The sequence below is a fragment of the Neltuma alba genome, unplaced genomic scaffold (assembly GCF_004799145.2).
Source record: "Neltuma alba isolate B1F8T4 unplaced genomic scaffold, ASM479914v2 tig00012683_pilon, whole genome shotgun sequence".
NCBI lineage: Eukaryota > Viridiplantae > Streptophyta > Magnoliopsida > Fabales > Fabaceae > Neltuma > Neltuma alba.
The window spans coordinates 108,875-136,679 of NW_021637112.1; the positions used below are offsets into that span (position 1 = coordinate 108,875).

The window sequence follows — 27,805 nt, forward strand, 5'->3', positions numbered from 1 at the left end:
AAGAAGGCAGCATACATCGTCAGTTCTCTTGAAAAAAACAAAGAAACTTAAAAAGGAGGAAGAATAATGAAAGGAAGAAGGAGCTGAAGGAAAAAAAAAAAACGGTGAAAGACTAAAACTATATATTCTTTTATTTTCGACCAAAATCAACGTAGTCAAGATGGCAAATAATTGTGGTCAAGAGGAAAAAAACAAAAAAATACAGCAAGTAGCTGGCCTATATAAACCTGCATCGGCCGTGGCAGGCCCCAGCTGGACTTAACTTTTGAGCCTAAGTCCCTATACATTTTATTTTTTAAAAGAAAGTGAAAACTTTCATTTGAGTCCTTGCTTAACCTATATTCCATTCTATGTTCACAACATTTTTTAGAAAAAAAAATTTAATTACTAATTCATAATCCTCCAATCCACTTTATAAAATAAAAAGAAAAATTTTTATCTTATTTTTAAGTTACATTATTAAACTTTTTTATATAAATATATAATTTCATCCTTTATTTATTTATTGTTTGGACTTTATTCTTATGAATTATCTTGCATACTAATTATGAATGAAATTAAAAGGTTATTAAATTTTAAGATAAAGTTAACAAAGTTTAAAAGTTTATAAAACGTGTTAAAAGTGACATATAAGCAGTAATCGTGTAGAGATTAGTTTGTGTGAGTGTTTTGTAATAAGCTAATTCAAACAGAGGACTATAATAGGTTTTTAAGATATTCTGCTTTTGACCCCCAAAAAAAAAAAGTGATAAAACTCCATACCGTGTGTCAAAATTCATGCTACTGGCAAGTGTTATAATTCAGCTTACATTTTAATTAGTCTATGTGTGTGTGTATTGTTTTCTCTGTCATTACGACCACAAGTTGTATATAATGATGTGAGTATCCCCCCCGCCCCCGCCCTCTATAAATACACACACACACACACATAATATGAAGTGATAAAATCCAAGCTAAGTATTCTATAATCCGTTATAGTTCTGAAACACTCTCATTCCCTCCACTAAATCCTTCTTGTTTCCTCATATTACTGTAAACAAACCTTGCTGGTCTCCCAATTAATGGAATTTGCCATTTCAAGCTCCAAACCTTTCTCTTTATTCTTCTTCGGATTTCTTCTGCTAAGTTTCTTCACAGATTCTCCATCAAAAGCTCAAGTTATACCCCAAGAAGAAGGTACTTCCTTTGCTACTGGTCTCTGCTTTTCATTCCAGTTTGGTCATCAGTGTGCTTTTCTTAGTATTGTTATGTAATATGTTGCTTCTCTTCTTCTTCTTTTTTTCCTCTTTTTTTTTTTTTCCCTTTTCCTAATGGCTCTTGCCCATTTCTCAAACGTTCAATTATTGTAAGGCATATATAAAGGCTCTGCTATTTTAGTCTTGTTTTAATATTCAGACCCCTGCAGAAATAAACAGCTTTCAACTTCTGCGCTTCATCATCACTCGTATAGATAATTGGATATGTATGGCATTAAAAAGAAGATAAAAATTAAGAATGATATGATAAAAGTTGTTAGATAGTGCAAGTTGGTTCCAACAAAAAAATTGAAACTTTTTTTCTTTGGTGACAAAAAGATTGAAACTTTTGCATCACTTCCCCCTTGTTTTCAAATGTACTATTACTTCAGATTATACGAACTTTCATCCCTTTACTGTATCTGGGTTTTTCTTGGTCCATCAGGATTCAGAAATTGTTTAATCGTCCCTTCTCATCTTGTTTTCCAGTCATTCACTCTATCTATTAAAACTCTCAAATAATGTTTTTACCCAAAAGGGGGACAAAAGTCTCTTGCAGGTGTTTAGATAGAAACAAAACAGTAATTTTAAAAGTGTTTTTATAATATACAAAATAAATATGTGGAGGAGTTTGTTTCGATTTACAAAAAAAATATTTATGAGAAATGTTTTTAGGGTTACCTAAACACCCCTTGGCCTTCTTTTTTTTTTGGGGGGGGTTAAAAAACAGTCTAGAAATTTAATAATTAGCGTTTACAAGCAATTGGATTATCTTATTGCAACTTTTCCTGTTGTTTTCTGGTACCAAATAAAAAGGCTAAAAAACGCCAACTGGGTCAAACCTTCACATTGACGTCAAAAAGAAACTCAGCAGTCACGTGCAAAACGTCCCTATCCATTTCACCAAAAAAAAAAAAACGTCCCTATCCAAAATTTTATAACATCCTGCGATAGATTCAAGGAATATAAACAAGAAAATGAAGTCATTAGGCATCCATCTTAGTAACTTATTCTATAGCTTTTGACTCTAAATCCTGAATTTAAGCGCATGCCGGCGCTGAATTGCTAGGAGTCGAATCTGTTAAACTTCATTTTCTTTTGGTGGGATCCAAAGAAGTAACACAGATGAAATTAATCAGTAATTGATGTGTGTGTGTGTGTTTTCAGTGAAGGCTTTGCAGGCAATATCCGATAAGCTGACAAATGTGAAGTGGAAGGTGACACCAACATCTTGTATTAAAAGAGATGGATTTAATGACCTCTTTACTTCAATCGCTGGAGTAACCAGGAATGTCACTTGCAATTGCACTTTCCAAAACGGCACCGTTTGCCATGTCACTAATATGTATGTCTTCTTCTACTTACCATTAGTGAATGATGTGGAAACTTATAAGATGCTGAACTGAAGCATTCTGATATAATGAATAATGTTAAAAAAAGTCAAGTTAAAATAGGAATTTTTAGGAACTCAAGTGTATTTAATATACACACAAGACTATGACTAATTTCTTTAAATGGTATGTATATACATTTTAATTTTTTTTAAAAATATTTTATGGATTAGCGTTTAGTGATTTAACGATTTGTCACTGGTAGTCTGTTGAAAAGCCAAAATATAGCAGGAGAAATACCCAGTGAATTTGGAAATCTCACCCATTTGACCGAACTGTAAGTGATCATCCCTTTTTTTTCTCTCTTGTTTTTTTCCTTTCTTTTTTTTGGTGACCTTTTCTCTTTTGTCGGGCTTCTCTTATTTGCATTCATAATCATCATGAAATGCTTCAGAGATGGCAAAAAACTGACAGAAACTTACTGTACTGAGCAGTGATCTTTACTTCAACTATCTCAATGGCACAATTCCAACGTCTTTTAGGCGCATGCCTCTTGTCACGGTGTAAGTTATAGTATATGAAAAATACACATGCAAGCTAGAAAGTTTATTATTTGCCATGTATATGTATTCGTAAATGGAAATTAAAATCATTAATGTCCATTTTCTTTAGGTCCCTTGTGGGGAATCGCATTAGTGGTTCAATCCCCCCAGAGTTGGGTGAAATTGCTAGTCTAAAGGATTTGTAAGTTTTTGAAATCAAAGCCAGTCTCACTTTACAATGGAAGAAAAAGAAAAAAGTGGTTGATAATGGATTGATAATGGAGCTGAATAAGTTTGTATTAATGCTTGTAGGATCCTAGAAGATAATCAGCTTGGAGGACCTCTTCCTCGTAGTCTTGGAAATTTGAGCAACTTACGTAAAATGTAAGTTTCCCGGAGTGCTCTTCTACTTACCTGTTAATCCATTTCAATTTCTAATTTTTCCATTTTCTTCTGCGGCTATATATACATATGTATGTATATATGTGCCATTTCACTTTGGCTTTCGGATACTTATATGAATCCATAGACGTCTTTCTGCAAATAATTTTACTGGAACAATACCAGAAACGTTTGGAAATCTGACGAACCTGATTGAATTGTGAGTAATATCATGTGAAACAACTGTTCTATTCAGTTCTTTTTTATTTTTGTTTCTATAATAGATGGCTAGGCCTTTGCTAAATACTCTGATCGCTCCTATCCTTCTGCAGTTCTATAGATGGGAGTACTTTATCAGGAAAGATACCAAGATTTGTTGGGAACTGGACCAAAATTCTTTGTATGTGAGTATTCTTTCATTTAAATGTCTTTCTTGTCGGAGATGAAACTAAATTCATGTTATGCTCAATTTCTTTTCATTTTTAAGACAATTTTATGTTTTTGTTAGGGATATGGAGGGCACAGGCATGGAAGGCCCGATTCCTTCCACCATATCGTTGTTGACAAATTTGAAACAATTGTGAGTGCTTATTTTTCCCTTTCTAAGCATATACGCTGTAAAATTGTTTGGGACTTTAATGTTCAAAAGAAAATTATTTTCTTTTGATTGGTGAGACATTTTGATATCAGGAGAATATCTGACTTGAAAGGAACAACAACTATGGCATTTCCTAATCTGAAGAATTTGAAGAGCATGGAAAGACTGTGAGTTGAAACCTTTTCAACTGCTATATCATTCATTTAGCTTTCATATGAAGTGGCTCATGTCGTCCTTAATTCTGCAACTTCAGGATATTAAGGAATTGCTTAATTACTGGCCCCATTCCGGCGTATATTGGTGAAATGAAAAACTTAAAGACTTTGTAAGTTATTTTGTATGGGCATTTTATTTATTAAAAATTGTTGAAATTTTCTTTTCTTTTGTATTATAGATGCATTTAAGACTTTCTCTTACCAGTTCTTGCACTGCAGTTATTGTATTCTAGGTTTTTAGTCTGGCTTATTGATTGTAGGTCGTGGTTTTACTAATTTGTGACTTGACTTCTTCATTTTCTTGCAGGGACCTGAGCTTTAATAGGTTGACCGGTTCAATCCCTGACACATTGCAGAACTTGAAATTTAATTACATGTAAGCAACATTTGAATTTGTCGGTAAAAAAGTGTAATAGAAAGGGTGTGAATATTCTGTCAGTGATAATGTCAATTGTCAGGTAAGTTGATTGCTTTGTGTTCATTGGGTTTAACTTGCTAGTATTATCAGTGGGACTGATATTAATTATGGATGTAGGTTTCTGACAAACAATTCCCTGAGTGGGGCAATTCCAGAATGGGTGCTACAAAACAAACACAATATGTTAGCTTATTCCCCTCTTATTTTTTGCATTTGCCAAGTTTTTAGAGTCACCTTTTATGCAACTACAATGTTCCATATTAATGAGGAAACTAAACTTTTAATCTCATTTTTTCTTTTAGTGATTTATCTTACAACAATTTTAGTGAGGCTTCTTCATCAACTTGCCAGATCTTACAAGTGTAAGGGTTCTCTTTGTTGATCAATTTCATGAGCATTTCAAGTTGATTGCCTGTTACTGACTGGTTCCAATTATTGATGGACAGGAACCTAGCTTCCAGTCTTTCATCTTCAGGAAGAAATGCGTAATTTCTTGCTGATGGCATACTTGTTTAAAAATGAGTTTCAGTTATACGTCTCTCTCCAAACAATCTATTAAAACATACTATTCATCTTGCAGAACCTTTTGTTTCAGGAAGGGCCTACCTTGTCCAGGGAAACCTCAGTGTGAGCTAATACTTTGTGCATCAATTGTGTTTTCATGGACTGCCAAAATTTTGTTAAGCTATGATAATTTTCCTAGTTAACATGTCATAATATTTTGATTATACAGATTATTCATTGTTCATAAATTCTGGAGGACCCGAGGTGGAGTTTGAGGGGAATGAATATGAAGAAGATGTCAATCAAAATGGCATTTCATACTTCTATATAAAAGATGACAAATGGGCTTACAGCAGCACGGGAACATACATATATAATGATGCAGCTAATTATGTGACCAGTGTAAAAGCAAATGATTTTTCTTTGAGTGTTAATGGTTCAGAATACTACCAAACAGCGCGCCTAAGCCCTCAATCACTTAAGTACTATGGACTATGTATGATGAAGGGAAATTATAAAGTAAAGCTCCATTTTGCTGAGATAATGTTTTCTGATGACCAGACATTTAACAGTCTTGGAACTCGCATATTTGATGTTTCAATTCAAGTGAGTGACGAAGATCCTTACTCTATTAGAGTGTTTCAATCACTTCTTTCATTTTTATCACATGTCATATCTGGTTCTGGTAGAAAACAGTTTGAAGCTAGAAATTTAATATTGTAACTTCACAGGGTTTTAAATACTTAAAAGATTTTAATATCGCGAAGGAAGCTGGTGCGGTTGGTAAGGGCATCACTAAGGTATTTGATGTTGACGTGAATGATACCACCTTGGAGATCCATTTATATTGGGCAGGGAAAGGTACTACAACAATTCCCCAAAGAGGTGTATATGGACCTCTAATATCTGCCATCACTGTGACCCCCAGTAAGAATTTCTCACATTGTTAACTTCTTATTTTCTTATAAACTGCATCGATGTCAGGTAATTTAAGCATTTGTTTCTCTGCTGTAGACTTTAAACCTCCTTCACAAGGGTTGTCTGTTGGAGCTATTGTTGGAATTGTGGTTGGATCATGCACCTTCCTTGTACTTGTACTCATTGTCCTCAGAAAGAAGGGTTTCCTTGGTGGGGAAGATCCAAAAGACAGAGGTAATATTAGAGTCCAAAATGAACTATTTTTGGCTCCTATGATCTAGACTGCGCTAATAAAAAGGTTAAATATGCTAGCTGTCAGAAAGAAGGATGAAGATACATTAATGGATTACATATTTTGAGAAAGATAAAATGGTGATAATTTTATTAAAAATGCAGTTTTGATTTGCACATTTTAGGCTAAAACTATGTTATCTTAATTCTTATGCTCTCTTTCCCTTTCTTTCCTTCTTTGTTTTGCTTGGTGCTCCCTCACACACATCCCCTTACACATGTTGCAGAACTTTTAGATCTGAAGACAGGTTATTTTTCTCTAAGACAAATTAAAACTGCAACCAATGACTTTGACCCTACAAATAAGATAGGAGAAGGTGGCTTTGGGCCTGTGTATAAGGTAACATGAGATTTTAAAATACTATAGCATACTCCTTATGCTATGATACTGATTTAGATTGTTAAATGGCAGGGCATGTTGTCTGATGGTGTTTCCATTGCTATTAAGCAACTCTCTTCCAAGTCAAAGCAAGGAAATCGTGAATTTGTTAATGAAATAGGAATGATATCTGCTTTGAAACATCCAAATCTTGTGAAGCTTTACGGATGTTGCATTGAAGGAAATCAATTATTGCTTATATATGAATACATGGAGAACAATAGTCTTGCTCGAGCACTTTTTGGTAAATGCTTCGTGGACTAGTTGTTTGACTGTTTGTGTAAAATACCTACTTCTGAATTGAAATATGCAAATTTAAGGGATATTTTCTTTTCTCTTGCTGTTTTCTTGGTTTATCAGGCTATGATGAACAACGGATACACTTGGACTGGCCCACAAGAGTAAAGATTTTTCAGGGGATAGCAAGAGGATTGGCTTATCTTCATGAGGAGTCAAGGTTGAAAATAGTACATAGGGATATTAAGGCAACAAACATCTTACTTGATCAAGATCTGAATGCCAAAATCTCTGATTTTGGTTTAGCAAAGCTTGACGAAGGAGAAAATACCCACATCATCACTCGAGTGGCTGGAACAATGTATGTATTGTGCCATATTAAATCATATATTTGATTGTTTACTAGTAAAAAGTTTATCTTCTTCATACAGTAAAGTCATTTGATTGATCCTAGAAGCTGTTAATATTGCATATAGTAAATTCTCTACTAAGTGGGAACTACATGTTTTATTTTTAGTGGTTACATGGCTCCTGAATATGCAATGAGAGGTTACTTGACAGATAAAGCAGATGTTTATAGCTTTGGAGTTGTTGCTTTGGAGATTATCAGTGGAAAGAGCAATGCTAGTTGCATGCCAATAGATGACTTTGTTCATCTTCTTGATTGGGTAAATTACTTTTTTTTTTTTTGTATCTAGGGTTTCTAGTGAGTGAAGTATTTCTCAAGAGAATTTAGGTGCATATATACTACTTTCACTCTCTTCACAATCCTAAAATTTAAACAGTACTAAATAAATTTTCATAATCAAATAGTAAGACGCCAAGCTTAATTTACCTATAAAAAGTGAAAACAAAGAAGCTACTATAGGAGAATTGTTTTTCTTTTTTGGTGTAGGCCGTAAAATCTTAATTCATACATCTTTGCATGTCACTGAAGGCCTATGTTCTCGAAGAGGAAGCAAAGCTTTTAGAGTTGGTGGATCCACGACTTGGTTCAAACTACTCCCAAGATGAAGCCATGAGAATGCTAAATTTGGCTCTTTTGTGCACCAATCTATCTCCCACCCTCAGACCCTCCATGTCATCTGTAGTGACCATGCTTGAGGGAAAAACTCCAATCCAAGCACCGATAAACAAGCACAAAGACCAATATGCAAGGTTCCAAATGCTGTCATATGACAGCCAGACATCTGTAGCCCCTCAATCAAGTATGGAACAAAGAGGCAAGTCAACGGATGGATCATAGGTTGACTCCTCAATATCTCTTCCAAGTAAGGATTATTTTTCTTCATCTAGCAAGCTTCTTGAAGATTAAAATTTAATGATTGGAAACGTAGTTATAGAATTTGTATTATGTTATAATAATTATGTTTATTTTAAAATATAGATTGTCTTTATTTAGCTTTAACTTATTTAAATTTTCAATAATTGTACTTAGAGTTCTGTAACTCTGTAAATAACCCTTGGGTTATTTTGATGTTAGACTTTTAGCCCATTGAATAATACTAAGATCATTTGTCTTTTACTTCTCCTTTAGTTTCTCTTTGTTTCTCCTCCAGTTCTTCTCTTTTCTCCTTTTATGCATGATTTGTTCATCAGTTAGGAAGAAAACTTGCATGTATTTTTCAATTCTTCAGTAAAGGAGTAAACTAGAATAGTAGAGCTTGGGGAAAAAGAATTGTAGAGTAATTATTTATACAATGTCAAATGGAATTCCTGGAGTCATGTACCAAGTTCTGAATGTACGCTTAAACTTTAATTATCAAATGTGGTGTTTTTACCTAAAAAAATCCTTCAGAAGTTTAATCAATTTTAGTATTATAGCTCCAACTGGCTGATTTATATTAGGCATCAATCAACACTTAACTTTGCATTTGTTATCAACTAAAGTTTGTACCAAATTCTGAGCACTTAGATCAACTGATTGGAGTTGTTTTAGCTTAATCACAGTCTCGAGTTTGAGGCATGGAACACAGCAGTACAACCGGCTACGGTCTCCCCCATACAGAGCCAATTGAACCCGAATCCGGATTAATTTGAACTCGTTGAGTTCTTATAAATTGGAGTTGGCTTGGGATATCGGGTGTAAAAGGAAAAAAAAAAAACTAAAGTTTGTACCTGTACGATATTACAATACAAACAGAACAGTCCAATGCTTCTACTCACCAAGTTATTTAGTTTAACAATAGGCTACGTTTTTTTGTTGCCAATTTGTTGATAGCAGCTTTTTCTTTTGCTTTTTTTTCCCTCGAGGATAAAAGGATCAACATATAGTTATGTGTACGGTAGTACATGGATCTACGTTCAAAATGCAGCCGTCATATTGGTTGATCTCCACGAGGGTTGATCTAACCTAATACTACTTCTAATACTTAACATAAGAGTTAATTGACTAATCTGAGTAAATTAAAAAAATTAGTTAAATTAGTTATTTGTAATAAATAGATGTTATTTTTTCTAAAATATTCTTGCTAATCAAGTGTACTGGCTAAAACTACTATTATTATAAAGATTATTTTGGAATAAAATGAATAAATATGAGAGACAGAGTGGATTAAGATTTTATATTTAAGATCAAAATAAAAATCAAATGAGCTATTATAGTAAAGATTCGGAACAAGTATTTATAAGGTCATTTTCGCGAATCGTAACTCTGTTCGAGCAAACCTAATATTCATATTGGTTGATCTGCACGAGGGTTGATCTATTGTGATCTTCTTTTGACAAGGATGATAAAGATTTTATAATTAAAGACCACGCGTTCTTTTATTTATGACTGAGACCGACACGATCAGTAATTAGTTAATTGGGTATAATTCCATCCTTTAAAAAAAACAGAGAGAGAGAGGGAAAGAAAAGTTTCACTAGAGCCATAACCTAACCTATGTTGTTGTTATTCTATGTTATCTCCTATTCTATGTTGACAACTGTTTTTTTTTAAAGAAAATGAAATTAATTACTAATACAGAATTACATTAAATTTTAAGAAAATTCTGCGTTGATCCTAAATTTGAATGTTAATCTATAATACAGAATCAGAGTAATCATGTTGAGATTAATTTTTGAGTAAGTGTTTTGTACCAAAAAAAAAAAGCAATAAATTAAGCTCCATACCGTGTGCCAAGATTCATGCTACTTGCAAGTGTTAATTATTTTCCTTGACACATAATTCACCTTCCATGCTAGTTACTTTATAATGATGATTTAAGTATATATATAAATATATATAGTATATTTCCTCACTCTCATTCCTCCATTAAGGCATTGTTTGGATCTGCTTATACCCTACTTAGCACGGAATCAAAAATAACTTATAAGTATATTTTATGTAAGGTGAGACAAAACTCTTTTCACATATTTATCTCGTATTTATAAATCACGATTACTTTTAAACTATTCCAAACAGGTTTATAAACACGTTTCACGAAAGTCAGTCAGAACAAGACTCTCATGTATTTATTTCGCGTGCTGCTCATAAGCCACTACAAATAAGTCTTAGATCCTTTCTGCTCTAAGCAAAACCTTGCTGGTCTTCCAATTAATGGAATTCGCAATTTCAAGCTCCAAACCTTCCTCTGTATTCTTCTTGGGATTTCTGCCGCTAAGTTTCTTCACATGCTTTCAATCAAAAGCTCAACTCATACCCCAACAAGAAGGTACTTTCTTCACTACTGCTCTCTACTTTTCATTTGAGTCTGGTGACTAATAGTTCTTGCTCATTTCTCAAATTAAACGATCAATTATTGAAAGGCATATAAACGCTCTGCCATTTTGATATTGTTTTAATATTCGGACCCCTGCAGGGGGGAAAAAAAACTGCTTTTAACTTGTTCTGCATTTCATCACTCGTATAGATAACTAGATATGGATAGCATTAAAAAGAAGACGAAAGTTAAGAATGATTTGACAAAAAATTGTTTGATAGTGCTAGTTGGTTCTAGAAAAGATTGAAACTTGTGCGTCACTTTCCCCTGTTTTCACATGTGTTTTTAGTTCAGATTATACAAACTTTGATCTCTTTACTGTATCAGAGTTTTGATGGGTTACAAAAGATTTGATGCATTTTATGATTGGGTTACTAAATATTATGCTTATCTTAAAAAAAAAAAGTTTCCCATATAGGAAACGAATGTGCCACTTGCTTTGGACAGGGGAAGGCTTCCGGCAGGAGAGGGAGGGATATGATTTTTCTTCTCTACGTTCGTCCTTGAGAATTTCAAACAAAGATTGGGAGTCAATTCTCTTGTGCCAATCAAAAGATAATATCTTTTCAAAATAACGATAAACAACAATTCGCTCATGACTTATAAGGTTGTGTGTTTGGATTCTATTATACATGTGAGGATTTTGTTAATAGATAATTTATTAATTTCTTTACAGGTGTTTTATGAGTATGAAAGGATGCTCTAAACCTAATAAACCTGAGTTGTGTACTTTTATTTTTAACCAGCAAAAGAATAGACAGCAACTGTCAAAAGGTAGCCCAATAATAGGATGAAAATAGTGCAAGCGACACCGCACTTGACCCCACGCATGAAAATGTCATTTTTGAATTTATTGCATGAAAAATATTTGTCTCCTATAAAAAAAAAATGTTCGTCACTGCCTGCAACGGTCGGGTCCGACTGGTCGCAAATGGGAACGCAAGGCGCCTTCCCTACCATGTCATGGGCTCGATACCTGCGAGTGCACCTGGGATTAGTCTGGCCGTTTGTGGCTGGGATACCCTGAGGCAGCGATACCATCCTACTCAAAAAAAAAAAAAATGTTCGTCACTTTCTCTAAAACACTACAAAGAGGAAGAAAGAGAGCATTAAATATTCATGATAAGAAGAATGAGAAAAATTGTGAAATTAACAAGAATTATTTAGGGCAAAAAAATCCTGAATGAGTGGGAAGAAAAAAGGGAAAATGACAGATAAAGAAGGCTGAAATAATAAAATGCCAGAATGGGAAGCTAAGCAAATGTATTACCAGATAGGGAAGTGTTGCCTGATTTGGGATTATGCAAATGTTGCACAATTACGAAACAGCCCCTGTCAGTCAGCGTTTGAAAGCGGAGAGAGAGAAGGCGCGCGCGAACACTCGTGCACTGACCGTCGTGCTTCCCGGTTTCTCGCTTCCACCATCCCCATTGTTGCCCTAAAAACGCCGGCAAGCTGGACAGTTGAGGACCCCGAAATAGTGTGTGCGTAAGAGAGCAGAGGAGTTGGAAGTGGAAGGGCGTGCTGTTCGAAGGGCGAACGTGGTCACGTCTGATTGATTGTGTGGAAAGACGAAGGTTGGCGCACGGTGATTCACCATTGCAGTTAACAAGCATCAACAGCATTTCAGTGAGGTAAGTTCAGGCATTTAAGTTTCGTGCTGTGGTCGACGTTTCTGGGTGAGTCTGGGAAGCAATGATCGGGCAATATTTAGATATGACGCGATGAAGTTTGTGAATGACAGGAATGGCGATTAAGGGTTTATGCTGAGTCGCTGTGGCAAGCTATTCTGTTTTTAATAACGTAGTTGAGAACTGGAAAAATGGATTTTGAAATCAGTAGGAAAATTGTCTGATTGACTGGAAAAATTATATGAACAACTGGAAATGACAATAACATACTGGTAAATGACTATGATCGAACCTAAAATGACCATATTCATAGTAATGACCTTACTGTCTGAATGAGTGGAAAGATTATATGAATAAACTGGAAATGACAATACCAAACTGGTAAATGACTATGAAGGAACTTGAAATGACCATATTCATACTAATGACCTTACTGTCAGACTGTAATGGCCATGTTGGTAATGACAATGAATTAAGTGGAAATGACCATATTCATAGTAATGACCTAACTGTTAGTCTGTAATGGGCATATTGGTAAGGGTCACACCAGGTTCCCATCTTCTCAGCCACATCATGCAGTGCACCCCACAATCCCTCCTGTGGACGCAACAATATCAGCACAGTTAGTTAACACATCTGACATGTGCATTTACCCCACAGAAATCGAATTTGACAAAACTGACAGGTTATTCTGCTGGGGAACTTCTGCAAATATCACGGGAGACATTGGCTTTTTCCCAACCAATCCTGGCTTGACCAATATGCCCATTACAGACTAATAGTTAGGTCATTACTATGAATATGGTCATTTCCACTTAATTCATTGTCATTACCAACATGGCCATTACAGTCTGACAGTAAGGTCATTAGTATGAATATGGTCATTTCAAGTTCCTTCATAGTCATTTACCAGTTTGGTATTGTCATTTCCAGTTTATTCATATAATCTTTCCACTCATTCAGACAGTAAGGTCATTACTATGAATATGGTCATTTTAGGTTCGATCATAGTCATTTACCAGTATGTTATTGTCATTTCCAGTTGTTCATATAATTTTTCCAGTCAATTAGACAATTTTCCTACTGATTTCAAAACCCATTTTTCCAGTTCTCAACTACGTTATTAAAAACAGAATAGCTTGCCACAGCGACTCAGCATAAACCCTTAATCGCCATTCCTGTCATTCACAAACTTCATCGCATCATATCTAAATATTGCCCGATCATTGCTTCCCAAACTCACCCAGAAACGTCGACCACAGCACGAAACTTAAATGCCTGAACTTACCTCACTGAAATGCTGTTGATGCTTGTTAACTGTAATGGTGAATCACCGTGCGCCAACCTTCGTCTTTCCACACAATCAGTCAGACGCGACCACGTTCGCCCTTCGAACAGCACGCCCTTCCACTTCCAACTCCTCTGCTCTCTTACGCACACACTATTTCGGGGTCCTCAACTGTCCAGCTTGCCGGCGTTTTTAGGGCAACAATGGGGATGGTGGAAGCGAGAAACCAGGAAGCACGACAGTCAGTGCACGAGTGTTCGTGCGCGCCTTCTCTCTCTCCGCTTTCAAACGCTGATTGACAGGGGCTGTTTCGTAATTGTGCAACATTTGCATAATCCCAAATCAGGCAACACTTCCCTATCTGGTAATACATTTGCTTAGCTTCCCATTCTGGCATTTTATTATTTCAGCCTTCTTTATCTGTCATTTTCCCAAGAAAAAATTGAGTTTTTATATTGAAAAATCTCAAAAAAAAAATTTAAAATTCCAAATTAGTCTTTATTTTAAATATTTTAATAACAATTACAACACATTTTTTTTAGAATGCTTATCTTCTTGATTGGGTAGATTAAAATTTTCTATGCCTCCTAGTTTCGAATAAGTGGAGTACCGCTTCAAGAATTTAGGTGCATATTACTTTCACTCCCTTGGCAGTCTTAAAATCTAAACAGTAGTAAAAGAATTTTCATAACGAAATGACATGCCAAGCTTAACTTGTATAGACAAAAAGCCAGAGTCAATATAGTTTCCTTTTCTTTTCTCATGTTTTTGGTTAAATACTGATCTATACATCTTTGCATGCCATTGAAGGCTTATGTTCTCCCAGAACAAGCAAAGCTCTTGGAATTGGTGGATCCACGTCATGGATCAAACTACTCCCGAGATAAGGCCATGAGAATGCTCAACTTAGCTCTCTTATGCACCCATCCTTCTCCCGCCCTCAGAGCCTCTACGTCATCTGTGATGAACATGCTTGAAGGAAAACCTGCAATCCACGCAACAAATAATGAAGCCGACGGATTCAAGCCAGGAAATGTTCAAAGCCTCTGAGATGCTGTCATATGACAGCCAGACATCTATAGTCTCTCAAGAAAGCATGGGACCAAGAGGCAAGTCAATAGATGATGGGTCGCGGGTTGACTTCTCAACGTCTCTTTCAAGTATCTAGGCGATGATTTTTCTTCGTCCACTCGCCATCTTGGACATTAAATTATTAGAAAGCTAGTTAGAATTTAACTTTGATAAACACGCGCACACACTATCTTCTTTTGCTACTTCAACGTTTAATTTGTTTACCTCTGTTTTTGGATCCAGAAAACAGAGAAAAACAGAGTTTCTTCCATCACCTTGTCTGTCTATTGCTTTTAATTTTTGTTTTGCCTTCTTTGCAAGTTCCAGCCAGCGTACTTGGAGGGGAAATGAGAGGATTTTTGGTTTGGTCAAAGGAAAGAGCCGAGAAAAAATGGCAACTTGTAATATGCCATTTTGCATCCATTAGTGCTGCCTCAAGCATATAATTTACTTTTAACTTTCTCTTGTTTAGGTGACCGACAAGGGATCAATTCCATGATCCATCAGTCAGCTTTTTTTTTTTTTGGATTACTCCATCCGGTATTCCAGGGAAATAGGCGTCTTTCTGACAACGTCCCCAGACTAATCCGGATTCGGGGGCTTGCAAGGATCCATACGGACGGCGTCTCCTGGCCCCTTGGAGTGCTGCGTTCCCACGTCTCAAACCCGAGATCTGTGGTTAAGCTAGGACGACCCCAACTAGTCGACCTAACCCCGTGGGATTTCCATCAGTCAGCTTTTTAATATGCTAACGCGCAATATTTCCAAATTCATTATTTTCCGCCCCACTTCTAGTGCGTGTGTGTACACACGGAAAAATATGACAAATAAGGAAGTTAAAAAAATATGATATTTTAAATTAAACACTTTAGGAGTTGAAAATGACGGAGAAAGAAATAGTGCCTGTTATGATATTTTGTAAACGTAGTTAAGTAACTAAAATGCTATATCAAAAAATTTATTAACAAATTCTGAACTGGTAATAATAAGTGTTGAATAATATATGGCAAGAAATATATTGACAATGAAAAATTATTTATTAACAAGTTTTGAACTGACAGTAACAAGTATTGAACAACTAATGATAATAAATATGCAGATAATGATAAGTTTGAAAGCTTATTTTTTCAAATATAATACAAAAGTGTTTTAGTCATTTAACTATATTTATAAAATATCATATCAAACACTATTTTCTTTATGTCATTTTTAATTCTTTAATGCTTGAATTAGGAAATGATAATTTTATATTCTTCTTCTGAAATTTTTTCAATTCTTGATTATAGATGAAGGAGTATCTATAGGGATAATTTAGAAAAAATTGATAAATATAAAAAATAAATCTTATATTTAAAAACAAAATCAACACAATAATTAAGTCTTATATTAAATATCGGAAGAGGATTTATAAAGTCATGTTGGCGAATCGCGACTATGTTACAGCTAACCTAATATTCACATTGGTTGATCTATGGTGATCTTATTTTGACCACGACAATGAAGACTTCGTTGGGACCACACACACATTCTTCTATTTATGACTAAAACGGGCACAATCAGTAAGTAGTTAATGCTCCGGCGGCCCCTGGTGGCCTTAACTTTTGGGCATAACTCCATCCAATTTTTTTTTTATTAAAAAAGGAAAAAATAATAATAAAGTTCCGTACCGTGTGCCAAAATTCATGCTACCCGGAAGAGTTAATCATTTTCCTTGGCATATAATTCATCTTACATGTTACTTACTCTGTAATGATGATTTGATTATACACACACACACGCTCCTCTGGTCCTGTAAGTATTTTCAATTTCACATAGAACAACTTTACATAAAACAAAAAAAAATTTTAAACTGTATTAATCCTCTTTTCAAACATAATAATTTTTTAATTTTATTCCTATTTAATACATAAACTTTTAAAAAAATAACTATCTACATTATAATAAATTAAAGATAAAAATTTAATGAGATAATTTATAAATAAGACTACAAAAAAATTCTCTCTTCTCTACGTTATAAACAGGAGCGAGGGATATATATATATATATATATATATCTCTATTGTATAACCCGTTACAGGTGAAACTCCACTCACTCTCATTCCCTCCTGTAAATCCTTCTTGCTCTAGGCAAAGCCTTGCTGGTCTTCCAATCAATGGAATCTGCCATTTCAAGCTCCAAACCTTCCTCTGTATTCTTGTTGGGGTTTCTGCTGCTAAGTTTCTTCACAGGTTTTCAATCAAAAGCTCAACTTATACCCCAACAAGAAGGTACTTTCTTCAGCACTGCTGTCTGCCTTTCATTCGAGTCTGGTCATTAATAGCTCCTGCTCATTTCCCAAACGATCAATTATTAAAAGACACATAAACGTTCTGCTATTTTGATGTTCTTTTAATATTCGGACCGCTGCGGCAAAAAAAAACAAAACCGCTTCCCCTCGTATAGACAATTAGACATGGATGACATTACAAAAGGTGTTTGATAGTGCAAGTTGGCTCTGAAAAGGACTGAAACTTCTGCGTCCCTTTCCCCCGTTTTCACACTTTCGTCTCTTTACCGTATCCGGGTTTTGACGGATCACAAAATGTGATGCACTTTATGATTGGGTCACTAAATAGTTAAGCTTATCTTAAACGAATTTTCCCATACGGGAAATGAATGTGCCATTTACTTTTCAAAAAGGGAAGGCTTCCAGATGGAGATGGAGGGGTAAGACTTTCTCCTCTTCTCCACGTTCGTTCATGCATGAGAATTTTAAAGGTGAATTATTACGAGATCTGAAAAAAGATAATTAAAAGTTGTTATTTTCTATTTAAAAACTTATCTTTACAAGTTATTTTGTTATTATTAAGATTTTTTTAATGATTATATTTTTTTAATTAAGACATTATAGTAATTCTCTCAATTTTAGACAAAGATGGGGAGTCAATTCTGTTGTGCTGATCAAAAGAGATTGTCTTCCGAAAATAACAGTAAACAGTCAAAAGGTGGTCCAATAATACAATGAAAACAGTGCAGGCGCCACCGCATTTGACCCCACACTTTTTATGAAAATGACATTTTTGGATTTGTTGTACGAAAAAATAAAAATTGTAAGCCACTTTTTCTAAAATGCTCCAAAGAAAGAAAAGGAGAATGAGAAAATTTGTGAAAATAATAAGAATTGTTTCAGTGGAAAAATATTGAATGAGTGAGACGACCAAAACAAATTGTTTTAACTAAGCATTATATAAGGATTAAAAAAATACTAATAATTTTTTAAGATAGTAGTAAATTTTTTCTTTTATCTCCCTGTGTTTTTCGCGATCACTATCGTCCCTTTTTTTTTTTTTTGACCAACTATTTCTTTTCAATGATTGATTCATTTTGAAATTATGCATAATCGCGCGCACAACTTGTTGAGCCCATTAATCAATTATGAATTTGTATAAAATTGACTACAAGAAGAAATAATAAATGGTAGGATAGTAAAATAGGAGAAAACTGGTCAAAGTTTTTAATAAGAAATTATTTGTGTAAAGATACACTCAAATCTTTGAGTGGGCACAACTTATTTTTAATGGGTGTAGCTCTTTTTTTAGTCATGTTCAACCTGTATAAAAATATCTTCTATTTTACACGTATTTAAAGATATGTTGCATATAATTAAAAAATAGTTACATCTGGATCTCTAAATTTGTCTTTACATAATTTATTTTCTATTGAAGGAGTTTTGACCTTTTTTTTTTTGTAAAATAGTAAACATTTTAGTATTTTATAATGTAACTGAAGTTTAAAATATCTTGAAATAAAAGGAAAAAGTAACAAGAAAGGAGGAAACAAGATTGAAAAAAGGACAAGAAAAATAAAACAAATTAAAACCCATAGGAGGTGGAGCATGGATTTGATTAGAAATGAAAAAAAGAAGGATATTTTAAGTAAATTTTATTGTAATTTAGACTGTAATATTTTTTAAATTATATGTAACCTTAGTTAACAAATAATCATTTACATATTTATTGGCTTTTTTTTTTCACCAGCACATATTTATTGGCTTACAGCTCATTGTTCTTCTTCCAAATAATGTCAATCACCTTCCGCTAATTTTCAGATGTTCTGGGTCGATCTTTTCTTTTGATTTATTTAGACTTTGTTTCAATTAATTGAATGTGTAATTATTTTATTTAGATTAATTAAATTCTCTTTTTATAAAACAAATCACCTTCTATTGGTTTGTAGTTGTCAAGGGTAAGCTGTCTCATGCTCAGTGAAGGTTGTCTATTTCATCATTAATTATTGCTCTGCTCCTCTCCAGCTTTTTTTAACAATTTAAAAGTCTCTCTCATAGCCGAGGTGACCCATGCTCGCCCACCAAAATCTCCTCCCACCTCGGCTTTCTTGTAATGACATACATGAAGGAAATGCACTAGAAGGAAAGAGGCCAAAGCCTTCCCTCCCGGTTTCCCTTTGTTTTATTATCTGCTAAAAGATAGATTCTGAGACTGCCTCACTCACATTTAACTCTAATTTTGATCTGTTCCTTGTTTCTTCATTCTGGACTTCCTCTTACTCAAAACCAATCTTGCTGATATTCTAATTAATGGAGTTTGCCATGTCAAGCTCCAAACCTCCCTCTGTTTTCTTCTTTGGATTTCTGCTTCTCAGTTTCTTCACAGATTTTCCATCAAATGCTCAACTCATACCCCAACAGGAAGGTACTTTCTTCCGCTACTTGACCCTGCTTTTCATTTTAGTTTTTGTCATCCGTTTCCTTTCTCTTTTTCAGTACTATTATGTTGCCTTATGTGGAGATCTTTCTGATTTGCAAAACGTTTCATTATTGGAAGGCATATAAACACTGCAATTTTTTATTTTAATTTGGTATTCGGACTCCTGCAGAAAGAAAAAGAAACTGCTTTTATCCTTTTCTGCGCTTCATCACTCATATAATAATTGAATATAGATAGCATTAAAGAAGATAAAAATCGAGAATGATTGGGCAAGTCGATTCCAAAAAAAGATTAACTTTTGTATCACTTTCCCCTGTTTTCGAATGTACTTCTACTTCAGGTTATACAAACTTTCAACTCTTTACTGTATCTGGGTTTTGATGGGTTTCTCTTTCCAGTCATTCGCTCAATCCATTGAAACTTTCAATTATTGTTTTTACCCAAAACGGTTGAAGGTTCTGATCATAATCCATGACTTCTGAAATTATCTCTGCACTCTTTTTTGTAGCAAAAAAAAAAAGAAAATCACTAAAAAAGACGGCTGAAATGAAAAAATTACAAATAGGGGCCTATTATAATAATACTCTCAGTTTTCATAACAATTTTTTTGAACGGGTTCTATATGAAATTTTTCAATTTCAGTCAGCGGTCGTTTTTTGCGATTTTTTCAAGAAAAAAAAATCTATTAATAAACGTTCACATGCAATTGGATTATCTTATTGCAACTTTTCTTTTTGTTTTCCCAGCACCAAATAAATGGCTTCTTTTTTTTTCTTGGAGTGAAAAGGACAAACTAACAAAGCTTAAAAAACGCGGATTTGGCTCAGCCATCACATTCAGGTCAAAAAGAAACTCAGCATTCACATGCGAAACGTCCCTATCAAAAATATTATAACATCCTGCTGCAGATTCAAGGAATGTAAACTAGAAAATGAAGCCATTAGGCATGGATCTTAGTAATTTATTTCATGACTTTTGACTCAAATTCCTGAACTCATGGCCATGCCAGTACTAAATTACTAGGAGTCAAATGTGTTAAACTTCAATTTTCTTTCTTTTTTTTTTTTTTTTTTTTGGTATCCAAATACGTAACTCAAATTAATACAGTAATTGATGTGTGCGTTTATGGATTGTGATACAGTGAAGGCTTTACAGGCAATATCTGATAAGCTGACAAATGTGAAGTGGAAGGTGACACCAACATCTTGTATTAATGGAGATGGATTTGATAACCTCTTTGCTTCATCCTATGGAGTGACGAGGAATGTCACCTGCAGTTGCAATTTCCAGCACGGCACCGTTTGCCATGTCACCAATATGTATGTCTTCTTCTGCTTGCCATTCTTCAACCTCGAAGTTTTGCTATAAGTAAATGATTTGGAAACTTATAAGATGCTGAACTTAAGCGTTCTGATTAATGAATAATGTTAAAAAAGCCAGAGTAAAACATAAATTTGTGGGATCGAAAATGTCTTTAATATATACACAAAGCTATGGTTAATTTCTTTAAATGGTATGTATATACATTTTAATTTTTTAAAAAGTTATTTTATGGATTAGCGTTTAGTGATTTAACGATTTGTCACTGGTAGCCTGTTGAAAAGCCAAAATATAGCAGGGGAGATACCCAGTGAATTTGGAAATCTCACCCATTTGACTGAACTGTAAGTGATCATCCTTTTTCTTCTCTCTTGTTTTTTTTTTTTTTCCCAGTAAGCTTTTCCCTTTTGTTCAACTTTGCTTATTTGCATTCATAATCATCATGAAATGCATCCGAAATGGCCAGAAACTGACAGAAACTTACTGTAATGAGCAGTGATCTTTATCTCAACTATCTCAGTGGCCCAATTCCAACGTCTTTTAGGCATATCCCTCTCGTCACTCTGTAAGTCATAGTATATGAAAAATCCACATGCAAGCTACAAAGTCTATTATTCGCCATTTATATGTATTTGTAAATGTAGATGGAAGTTTAAATCATTAATGTCCATTTGCTTTAGGTCCCTTGCGGGGAATCGCATTAGCGGTTCAATTCCCGTTGAGTTGGGTGAAATTGCTAGTCTGAAGGATTTGTAAGTTTTTGAAATCAAAGTCAATCTCACTTTACAATGGAAAAAGAAAAAAGTGGTTGATAATGGAGCTGAATAAGTTTGTATGAATGCTTGTAGGAACCTAGAAGATAATCAGCTTGGAGGACCTCTTCCTCATAGTCTTGGAAAGTTGCCCACCTTACGGAGAATGTAAGTTGCCCAGAATGTTCTTCTACCTACCTGTTAATCCGTTTCAATTTCTAATTTTTCCATTTTATTCTGGGGCTACATGTGCGCGCATTTCATTTTGCCTTTCCAATACTTAACTTTGTTTTCTTACGAATCCATAGACGTCTTTCTGCAAATAATTTTACTGGAACAATACCAGAAACGTTTGGAAATCTGAAGAACATGATTGATTTGTGAGTAATATCAAGTGAAACAGCTGTTCTATTCAGTTCTTTTTATTTTCGTTTCTATAATAGTTGGCCAGGCCTAACTTTTCTGCAGTTCTATAGATGGGAGTACCTTATCAGGAAAGATACCAAGTTTGATTGGGAACTGGACCAAAATTCTCTCTATGTGAGCATACTTTCATTTAAATGTTTTTCTTGTTGGAGTTGAAACTAAATTTATGTTATGCTCAATTCCTTTTCATTTTATAACGGAATTTTACGTATTTGTTAGGGATATGGAGGGCACAGGCATGGAAGGCCCGATTCCTTCCACCATATCATTGTTGACAAATTTGAAAGAATTGTGAGTGTTTATTTATTTCCCTTTTTAAGCATATAAACTGTAAAATTGTATTTGATATTCAAAAGAAAATTATTTTCTTTTGATTGATGAGACATTTTGATATCAGGAGAATATCTGACTTGAAAGGAACAACAACGATGACATTTCCTAATCTGAAGAATTTGATGAGTTTGGAACGACTGTGAGTTGAAAACATTTCAAAACTGCTATACCAAGAGCTATATTATTCTCTTAGGTTTCATATGAAGCGGCTTATGTCCTTCTCTGTTCTACGACTTCAGGATATTAAGGAATTGCTTAATTACTGGCCCCATTCCAACGTATATTGGTGAAATGAAAAACTTAAAGACTTTGTAAGTTGCTTTGTATGGGCATTTTATTTGTTAAAAGTTGCGGAAATTTTCTTTTCTTTTTTGTATTATAGATGCATTTAAGGCTTCCTCTCACCATTTCTTGCACTATAATTATTGTATTCTAGGTTTTTCAGGCTAGCTAATTGGTTATTTGTCATGGTTTTACTTATTTGTGACTTAACTGCTTCATTTTCTTGCAGGGACCTGAGTTTTAACAAGTTGACCGGTTCAATCCCTGACTTATTTCAGAACTTGAATTTTGATCAGATGTAAGCAAGCATTTGAATTTGTTGGTAAAAAGTGTAATAGAAAAAATATGAATATTCTGTCAATAATAATGTTAGGTAAGTTGATCCCTTTGTCTTCATTGGGCTTAACTTGCTAGTATCATCAGTGGAACTGATATTATTTATGGATGTAGGTTTCTGACGAACAATTCTCTGAGTGGGGCAATACCAGAATGGGTCCTACAGAGCAAATATAAGATGTTAGCTTATTCCCTTCATATTTTTTGCGTCTGCAAAGTCTTTAGAGTCACCTTTTATACAACTTGTAATCTTATATTTTTCTTTCAGGGATTTATCTTACAACAATTTTACCGAGGCTTCTACATCTACTTGCCAGATCTTACAAGTGTAAGGTTCTCTTTGCTGATTGATCAAATGAGCATTTCAAATTGACCTATTTTAATGCTTGTTACTAACTACTTCCTCTTATTGATGGACAGGAACTTAGCTTCCAGTCTTTCATCTTCAACAAGAAATGCGTAAGTTCTCGCTGACGTCATACTTGTTTTAAAGTTAGTTTTAGTTATATTTCTCACCAAACAATCTATTGAAACAAACTATTAATCTTGTAGAACCTTTTGCTTGAGGAAGGGCCTACCTTGTCCAGGAAAACCTCAGTGTGAGTTGAGACTTCGAGCACGAATCATGCTTTCGTGCAACCATAAAAATTTTGAGAATCGAAGCTATGATAATTTCTCCTTGTTAACATATCATAATATTTTAATTATACAGATCATTCATTGTTTATAAATTCTGGAGGACCCAAGATGGAGTTTCAGAAGAATGAATATGAAGAAGATATCAATCAAAATGGCGTTTCATACTTCTATATAAAAGATGACAAATGGGCTTACAGCAGCACAGGAACATATATATATGATGATAAAGCTGATTACGTAGCCAGTGTACAAACAAATAAGTTTTCTTTGAATGTTAATGGCTCAGAATACTACCAAACAGCACGTCTCAGCCCTCAATCACTTAAGTACTATGGCCTCTGTATGATGAAGGGTAATTATAAAGTAAGGCTCCATTTTGCTGAGATAATGTTTTCTGACGACCAGACATTTAACAGTCTTGGAACTCGCATATTTGATGTTTCAATTCAAGTGAGTGACGAAGATCCTTACTCTACTGGAGCGTTTCATTTGCGTTCTACATTTTTGCGTCATTTCTGGTTCTGCTAGAAAACAGTGTTTGAAGACATAAATTCAATATTGTATTTTCATAGGGTTTCAAATACTTGAAAGATTTTAACATTGCAAAGGAAGCTGGTGGAGCTGGTAAGGGCATCACAAGAGAATTCAATGTTGATGTGAATGATACCACCTTGGAGATCCATTTATATTGGGCAGGGAAAGGTACTACAGCAATTCCCCAAAGAGGTGTATATGGACCTCTAATATCTGCCATCACTGTGACCCCAAGTAAGAATTTCTCATATTGTTAACTTCTTAGTTTCTTAGAAGCTACATTGATGTCAAGTAATTTAAGCATTCATTTCTGGTTGTAGACTTCAAAGTTCCTGCAAAAGGATTGTCTGTCGGAGCTATTGTTGGAATTGTGGTTGGATCATGCGGCTTCCTTGTACTTGTACTCATTGTCCTCAGAAAGAAGGGTTTCCTTGGTGGGGAAGATCCAAAAGATAGAGGTAATATTGGAGTCCAAAATAAACTATTTTTGGCGCTCATGATTTAGATTGTGCTAATATAAGGGTCAAATTTGTCAGCAGTAAAAAAGAAGGATGAGTATACATCAATGAATTACATATCTTGGAAAGGATAAAATGGTGATCATTTTACTAAAAATGCGGTTTTGGTTTATTCATTTATGGCTAAAACTGTGTTGTCTTAATTCTTGTACTCTCTTTCCCTTTCTTCTTTCTTTTGCTTGGTGCTCACACATACCCCTTTCCACGTGTTGCAGAACTTTTAGATCTGAAGACCGGTTATTTTCCTCTAAGACAAATTAAAAATGCAACCAATGACTTTGACCCTGCAAATAAGATAGGAGAAGGTGGCTTTGGGCCTGTGTATAAGGTAACACGAGATTCTAAAATATTGTAGCATGCCACTTATGCTTATACTGATTTAAATTGTTAAATGGCAGGGTGTGCTGTCTGATGGTGTTGCCGTTGCTATTAAGCAACTATCTTCCAAGTCAAAGCAAGGAAATCGTGAATTTGTTAATGAAATAGGAATGATATCTGCTTTGCAACATCCAAATCTGGTGAAGCTTTACGGTTGTTGCATAGAAGGAAATCAATTGTTGCTTATATATGAATACATGGAGAACAATTGCCTTGCTCGAGCACTTTTTGGTAAATGCTTCGTTGACAAGTTGTTTGTGTAAAATACCTGCTTCTGATTTGAAATATGCAACTTGAAGGCATATTTTCTCTTCTCTTAGTTGTTTTCTTAACTTTTCAGGCTGTGATGAACAACGGATACACTTGGACTGGCCCACAAGAGTAAAGATTTTTCTTGGGATAGCAAGGGGATTGGCTTATCTTCATGAGGAGTCAAGGTTAAAAATAGTACACAGGGACATTAAGGCGACAAACATCTTACTTGATAAAGAACTAAATGCCAAAATCTCTGATTTTGGTTTAGCGAAGCTTGACGAAGGAGAAAATACCCACATCATCACCCGAGTAGCTGGAACAATGTATGTATTGTGCCATATTATATTATATGCTTGATTGATTACTTGTAAAAAGGTTATCTTCTTTATACACTTCTGGCTTACTCTCATATATGATCCTAGGAACTGTTAATATTTCATATAGTAAAATCTCTAATTAGTGGGCACTCTATGTTTTCTTTTTAGTGGTTACATGGCTCCTGAATATGCAATGAGAGGTTACTTGACAGATAAAGCAGATGTTTATAGCTTCGGAGTTGTTGCTTTGGAAATTATTAGTGGAAAGAGCAACGCAAGTTACGTGCCAATGGATGACTTTGTTCATCTTCTTGATTGGGTAAATTAAATTTTTTTGTGGTTAGCAAAAATTTGTGGCTCTAGTGAGTTTCTAATGATTGAAGTATTTCTCAAGAGAATTTAGGTGCATATATACTACGTTCACTCTCTTCGCAGTCCTTCAAAATCAAATAATAAGATGCCTAGCTAAATTTACTTATAAAAACAAAGAAAAAACTACTATATAAGATAATTTTTTTGTCTTTTCTAATGTATATAGTGGGTGAAATCTTAATTCATACATCTTTATATGTCATTGAAGGCCTATGTTCTCCAAGAGGAAGAAAAGCTTTTAGAGTTGGTGGATCCACGTCTTGGTTTAAACTACTCCCAAGATGAAGCCATGAGAATGCTAAATTTGGCTCTTTTGTGCACTAATCTATCTCCCACCCTCAGACCCTCCATGTCATCTGTAGTGAGCATGCTTGAGGGAAAAACTCCAATCCAAGCACCAATAAACAAGCATAGAGATCAATATGCAAGGTTCAAAATGCTGTCGTATGACAGCCAGACATTTGTAGCCTCTCAATCAAGTACGGAACAAAGAGGCAAGTCAACGGATGGGTCATGGGTTGACTCCCCAATATCTCTTCCGAGTAAGGATGATTTTTCTTCATCTAATAAGCTTCTTGAAGATTAAAATCTAATGGTTGGAAACCGTAGTTATAGAATTTGTATTATGTTATAATAATGATATTGAAAATATAAGTTGTTTTTATTTATGTTTGTGAATTATTTAGGTTTATCTTATTTAACTTTTCAATAATTACACTTAGAGCTCTGTAAATAATAGTAAGATGTTTGTCTTTTGCTTCTTATAGTTTCTCTATGTTTCTCCCCCTTTTCTTCTCTCTTCTGGAGTTTAATCAATTTTAGTGTTATAGCTCCAACTCTTTGATTTATATTAGGCATCAATTAACATTGCATTTGTTACCAACTAAAGTTTGCAACTGTACGATATTATAACCCAAAAACAGAACAGCCCAAGGCTTGTACTCAACAATTTATATAGTTTAACAATAGGCTATGTTCTTTTGTTGCCAATTTCTTGATAGCAGCTTTTTTCTTGTTTTGTTTAAGGATGAAAGGATCAACATATAGTTACGATGTGCAGTGGTAGAACAAGCATCTACGTTCAAAATGCAATAGTCATATATATGATTAGCGTACCTTGATCTAGTGAAGAGAAAATTCCAAAGCAAAAGAAGTCTATTTCACGGTGCTTCTCCTTGACTGAAGTATAAAGAAATGATGAATAGAGTCGTCTTTTGTGGCTCTTTCCTTCGATATGTCTACTGCAAACTTTTTAATTCCTTCAAACTTCATCCTTGTGTTGTTCCCAATCGCACTTTGCTTCAAACCAGAGGCCAGGGACGGAACAGGGAAAGAAGGTGAATCCAGAAAGTTCAATCTCATTCCATTCACAGAGCTCTTTTTTTTTTGACCTAAACCTTCACAGAGCTTGAGGTTAACAGGATGCATAGGCTTGGGCCTAATCACTCACATTTGGGCCAAACCTTATAATTAAATCTATAATACTATTGACATTCTCGGCCCTAAACAATGAAGTGCAAAAATCATTTTTAGACATTCAGCAGAAAAAAAAGAAAGTATTTTAGACACATGATTTAAATTTAATATAAAGGTGACCTTCACATCGTTCGGGAATCATAAGTACTTGAGGATCCGATGAATCAGTGGGCAAAACGTTATTTTTAACTGACAAGACTAACAATTCTACAGTCTACTACTAATCACAATAGAAATGTACCCATACATGACCCGTTCCAGATAGTTCTGAGAAGTATATATCAGGGTTTGGCATCATAAGAGAATTTATAGTACAATATTAACGTAATATATCCATCAAACTATGGCAAGACAAACACGTTTAACTTGAGGAGGCCATGTTTAAGATATATGCAGCTACTTGGTTTTCTCCCAGGA

General features: G+C 34.6%; 1 protein-coding gene and 1 pseudogene across 3 annotated transcripts; both read left to right on the forward strand.

Annotated features, from left to right (window-relative positions):
• The first annotated feature begins 1,061 nt into the window (after positions 1-1,061).
• Positions 1,062-8,364, forward strand: LOC114729820 (probable LRR receptor-like serine/threonine-protein kinase At1g53430; annotated as a pseudogene).
• Positions 6,753-27,296, forward strand: LOC114729825 (probable LRR receptor-like serine/threonine-protein kinase At1g53430). Of its 3 annotated transcripts, none has more exons than XM_028916866.1 (25): positions 6,753-6,764; positions 19,168-19,435; positions 20,592-20,769; positions 21,043-21,114; positions 21,267-21,335; positions 21,451-21,522; positions 21,619-21,690; positions 21,831-21,902; positions 21,991-22,062; positions 22,168-22,239; positions 22,346-22,420; positions 22,521-22,592; positions 22,793-22,861; positions 23,014-23,079; positions 23,168-23,227; positions 23,320-23,358; positions 23,452-23,498; positions 23,612-23,988; positions 24,111-24,306; positions 24,393-24,530; positions 24,806-24,918; positions 24,989-25,199; positions 25,309-25,546; positions 25,709-25,859; positions 26,121-26,678. In XM_028916866.1, the coding sequence occupies exons 2-25, from the start codon at positions 19,321-19,323 to the stop codon at positions 26,496-26,498; spliced, it is 3,024 nt and encodes a 1,007-aa protein (XP_028772699.1). In that variant the 5' UTR covers positions 6,753-6,764; positions 19,168-19,320; the 3' UTR covers positions 26,499-26,678. The 3 variants fall into 3 exon arrangements, with proteins under 3 accessions (XP_028772699.1, XP_028772700.1, XP_028772701.1); XM_028916867.1 differs by lacking the exon at positions 6,753-6,764 and adding an exon at positions 26,939-27,296 and having other exon boundaries at positions 19,120-19,435; positions 26,121-26,454; XM_028916868.1 differs by lacking the exon at positions 6,753-6,764 and having other exon boundaries at positions 19,316-19,435; positions 20,606-20,769.
• Positions 27,297-27,805: the final 509 nt, after the last annotated feature.

Bases quoted from the DNA above. Each gene is read 5' to 3' on its own strand.
- LOC114729825 (XM_028916866.1), top strand. From the start codon at position 19,321: ATGGAGTTTGCCATGTCAAGCTCCAAACCTCCCTCTGTTTTCTTCTTT. The intron at 21,691-21,830 runs GTAAGTTGCCCA...ACGAATCCATAG, and splicing joins TTGCCCACCTTACGGAGAAT to ACGTCTTTCTGCAAATAATT. The intron at 23,228-23,319 runs GTAAGGTTCTCT...ATTGATGGACAG, and splicing joins ACTTGCCAGATCTTACAAGT to GAACTTAGCTTCCAGTCTTT.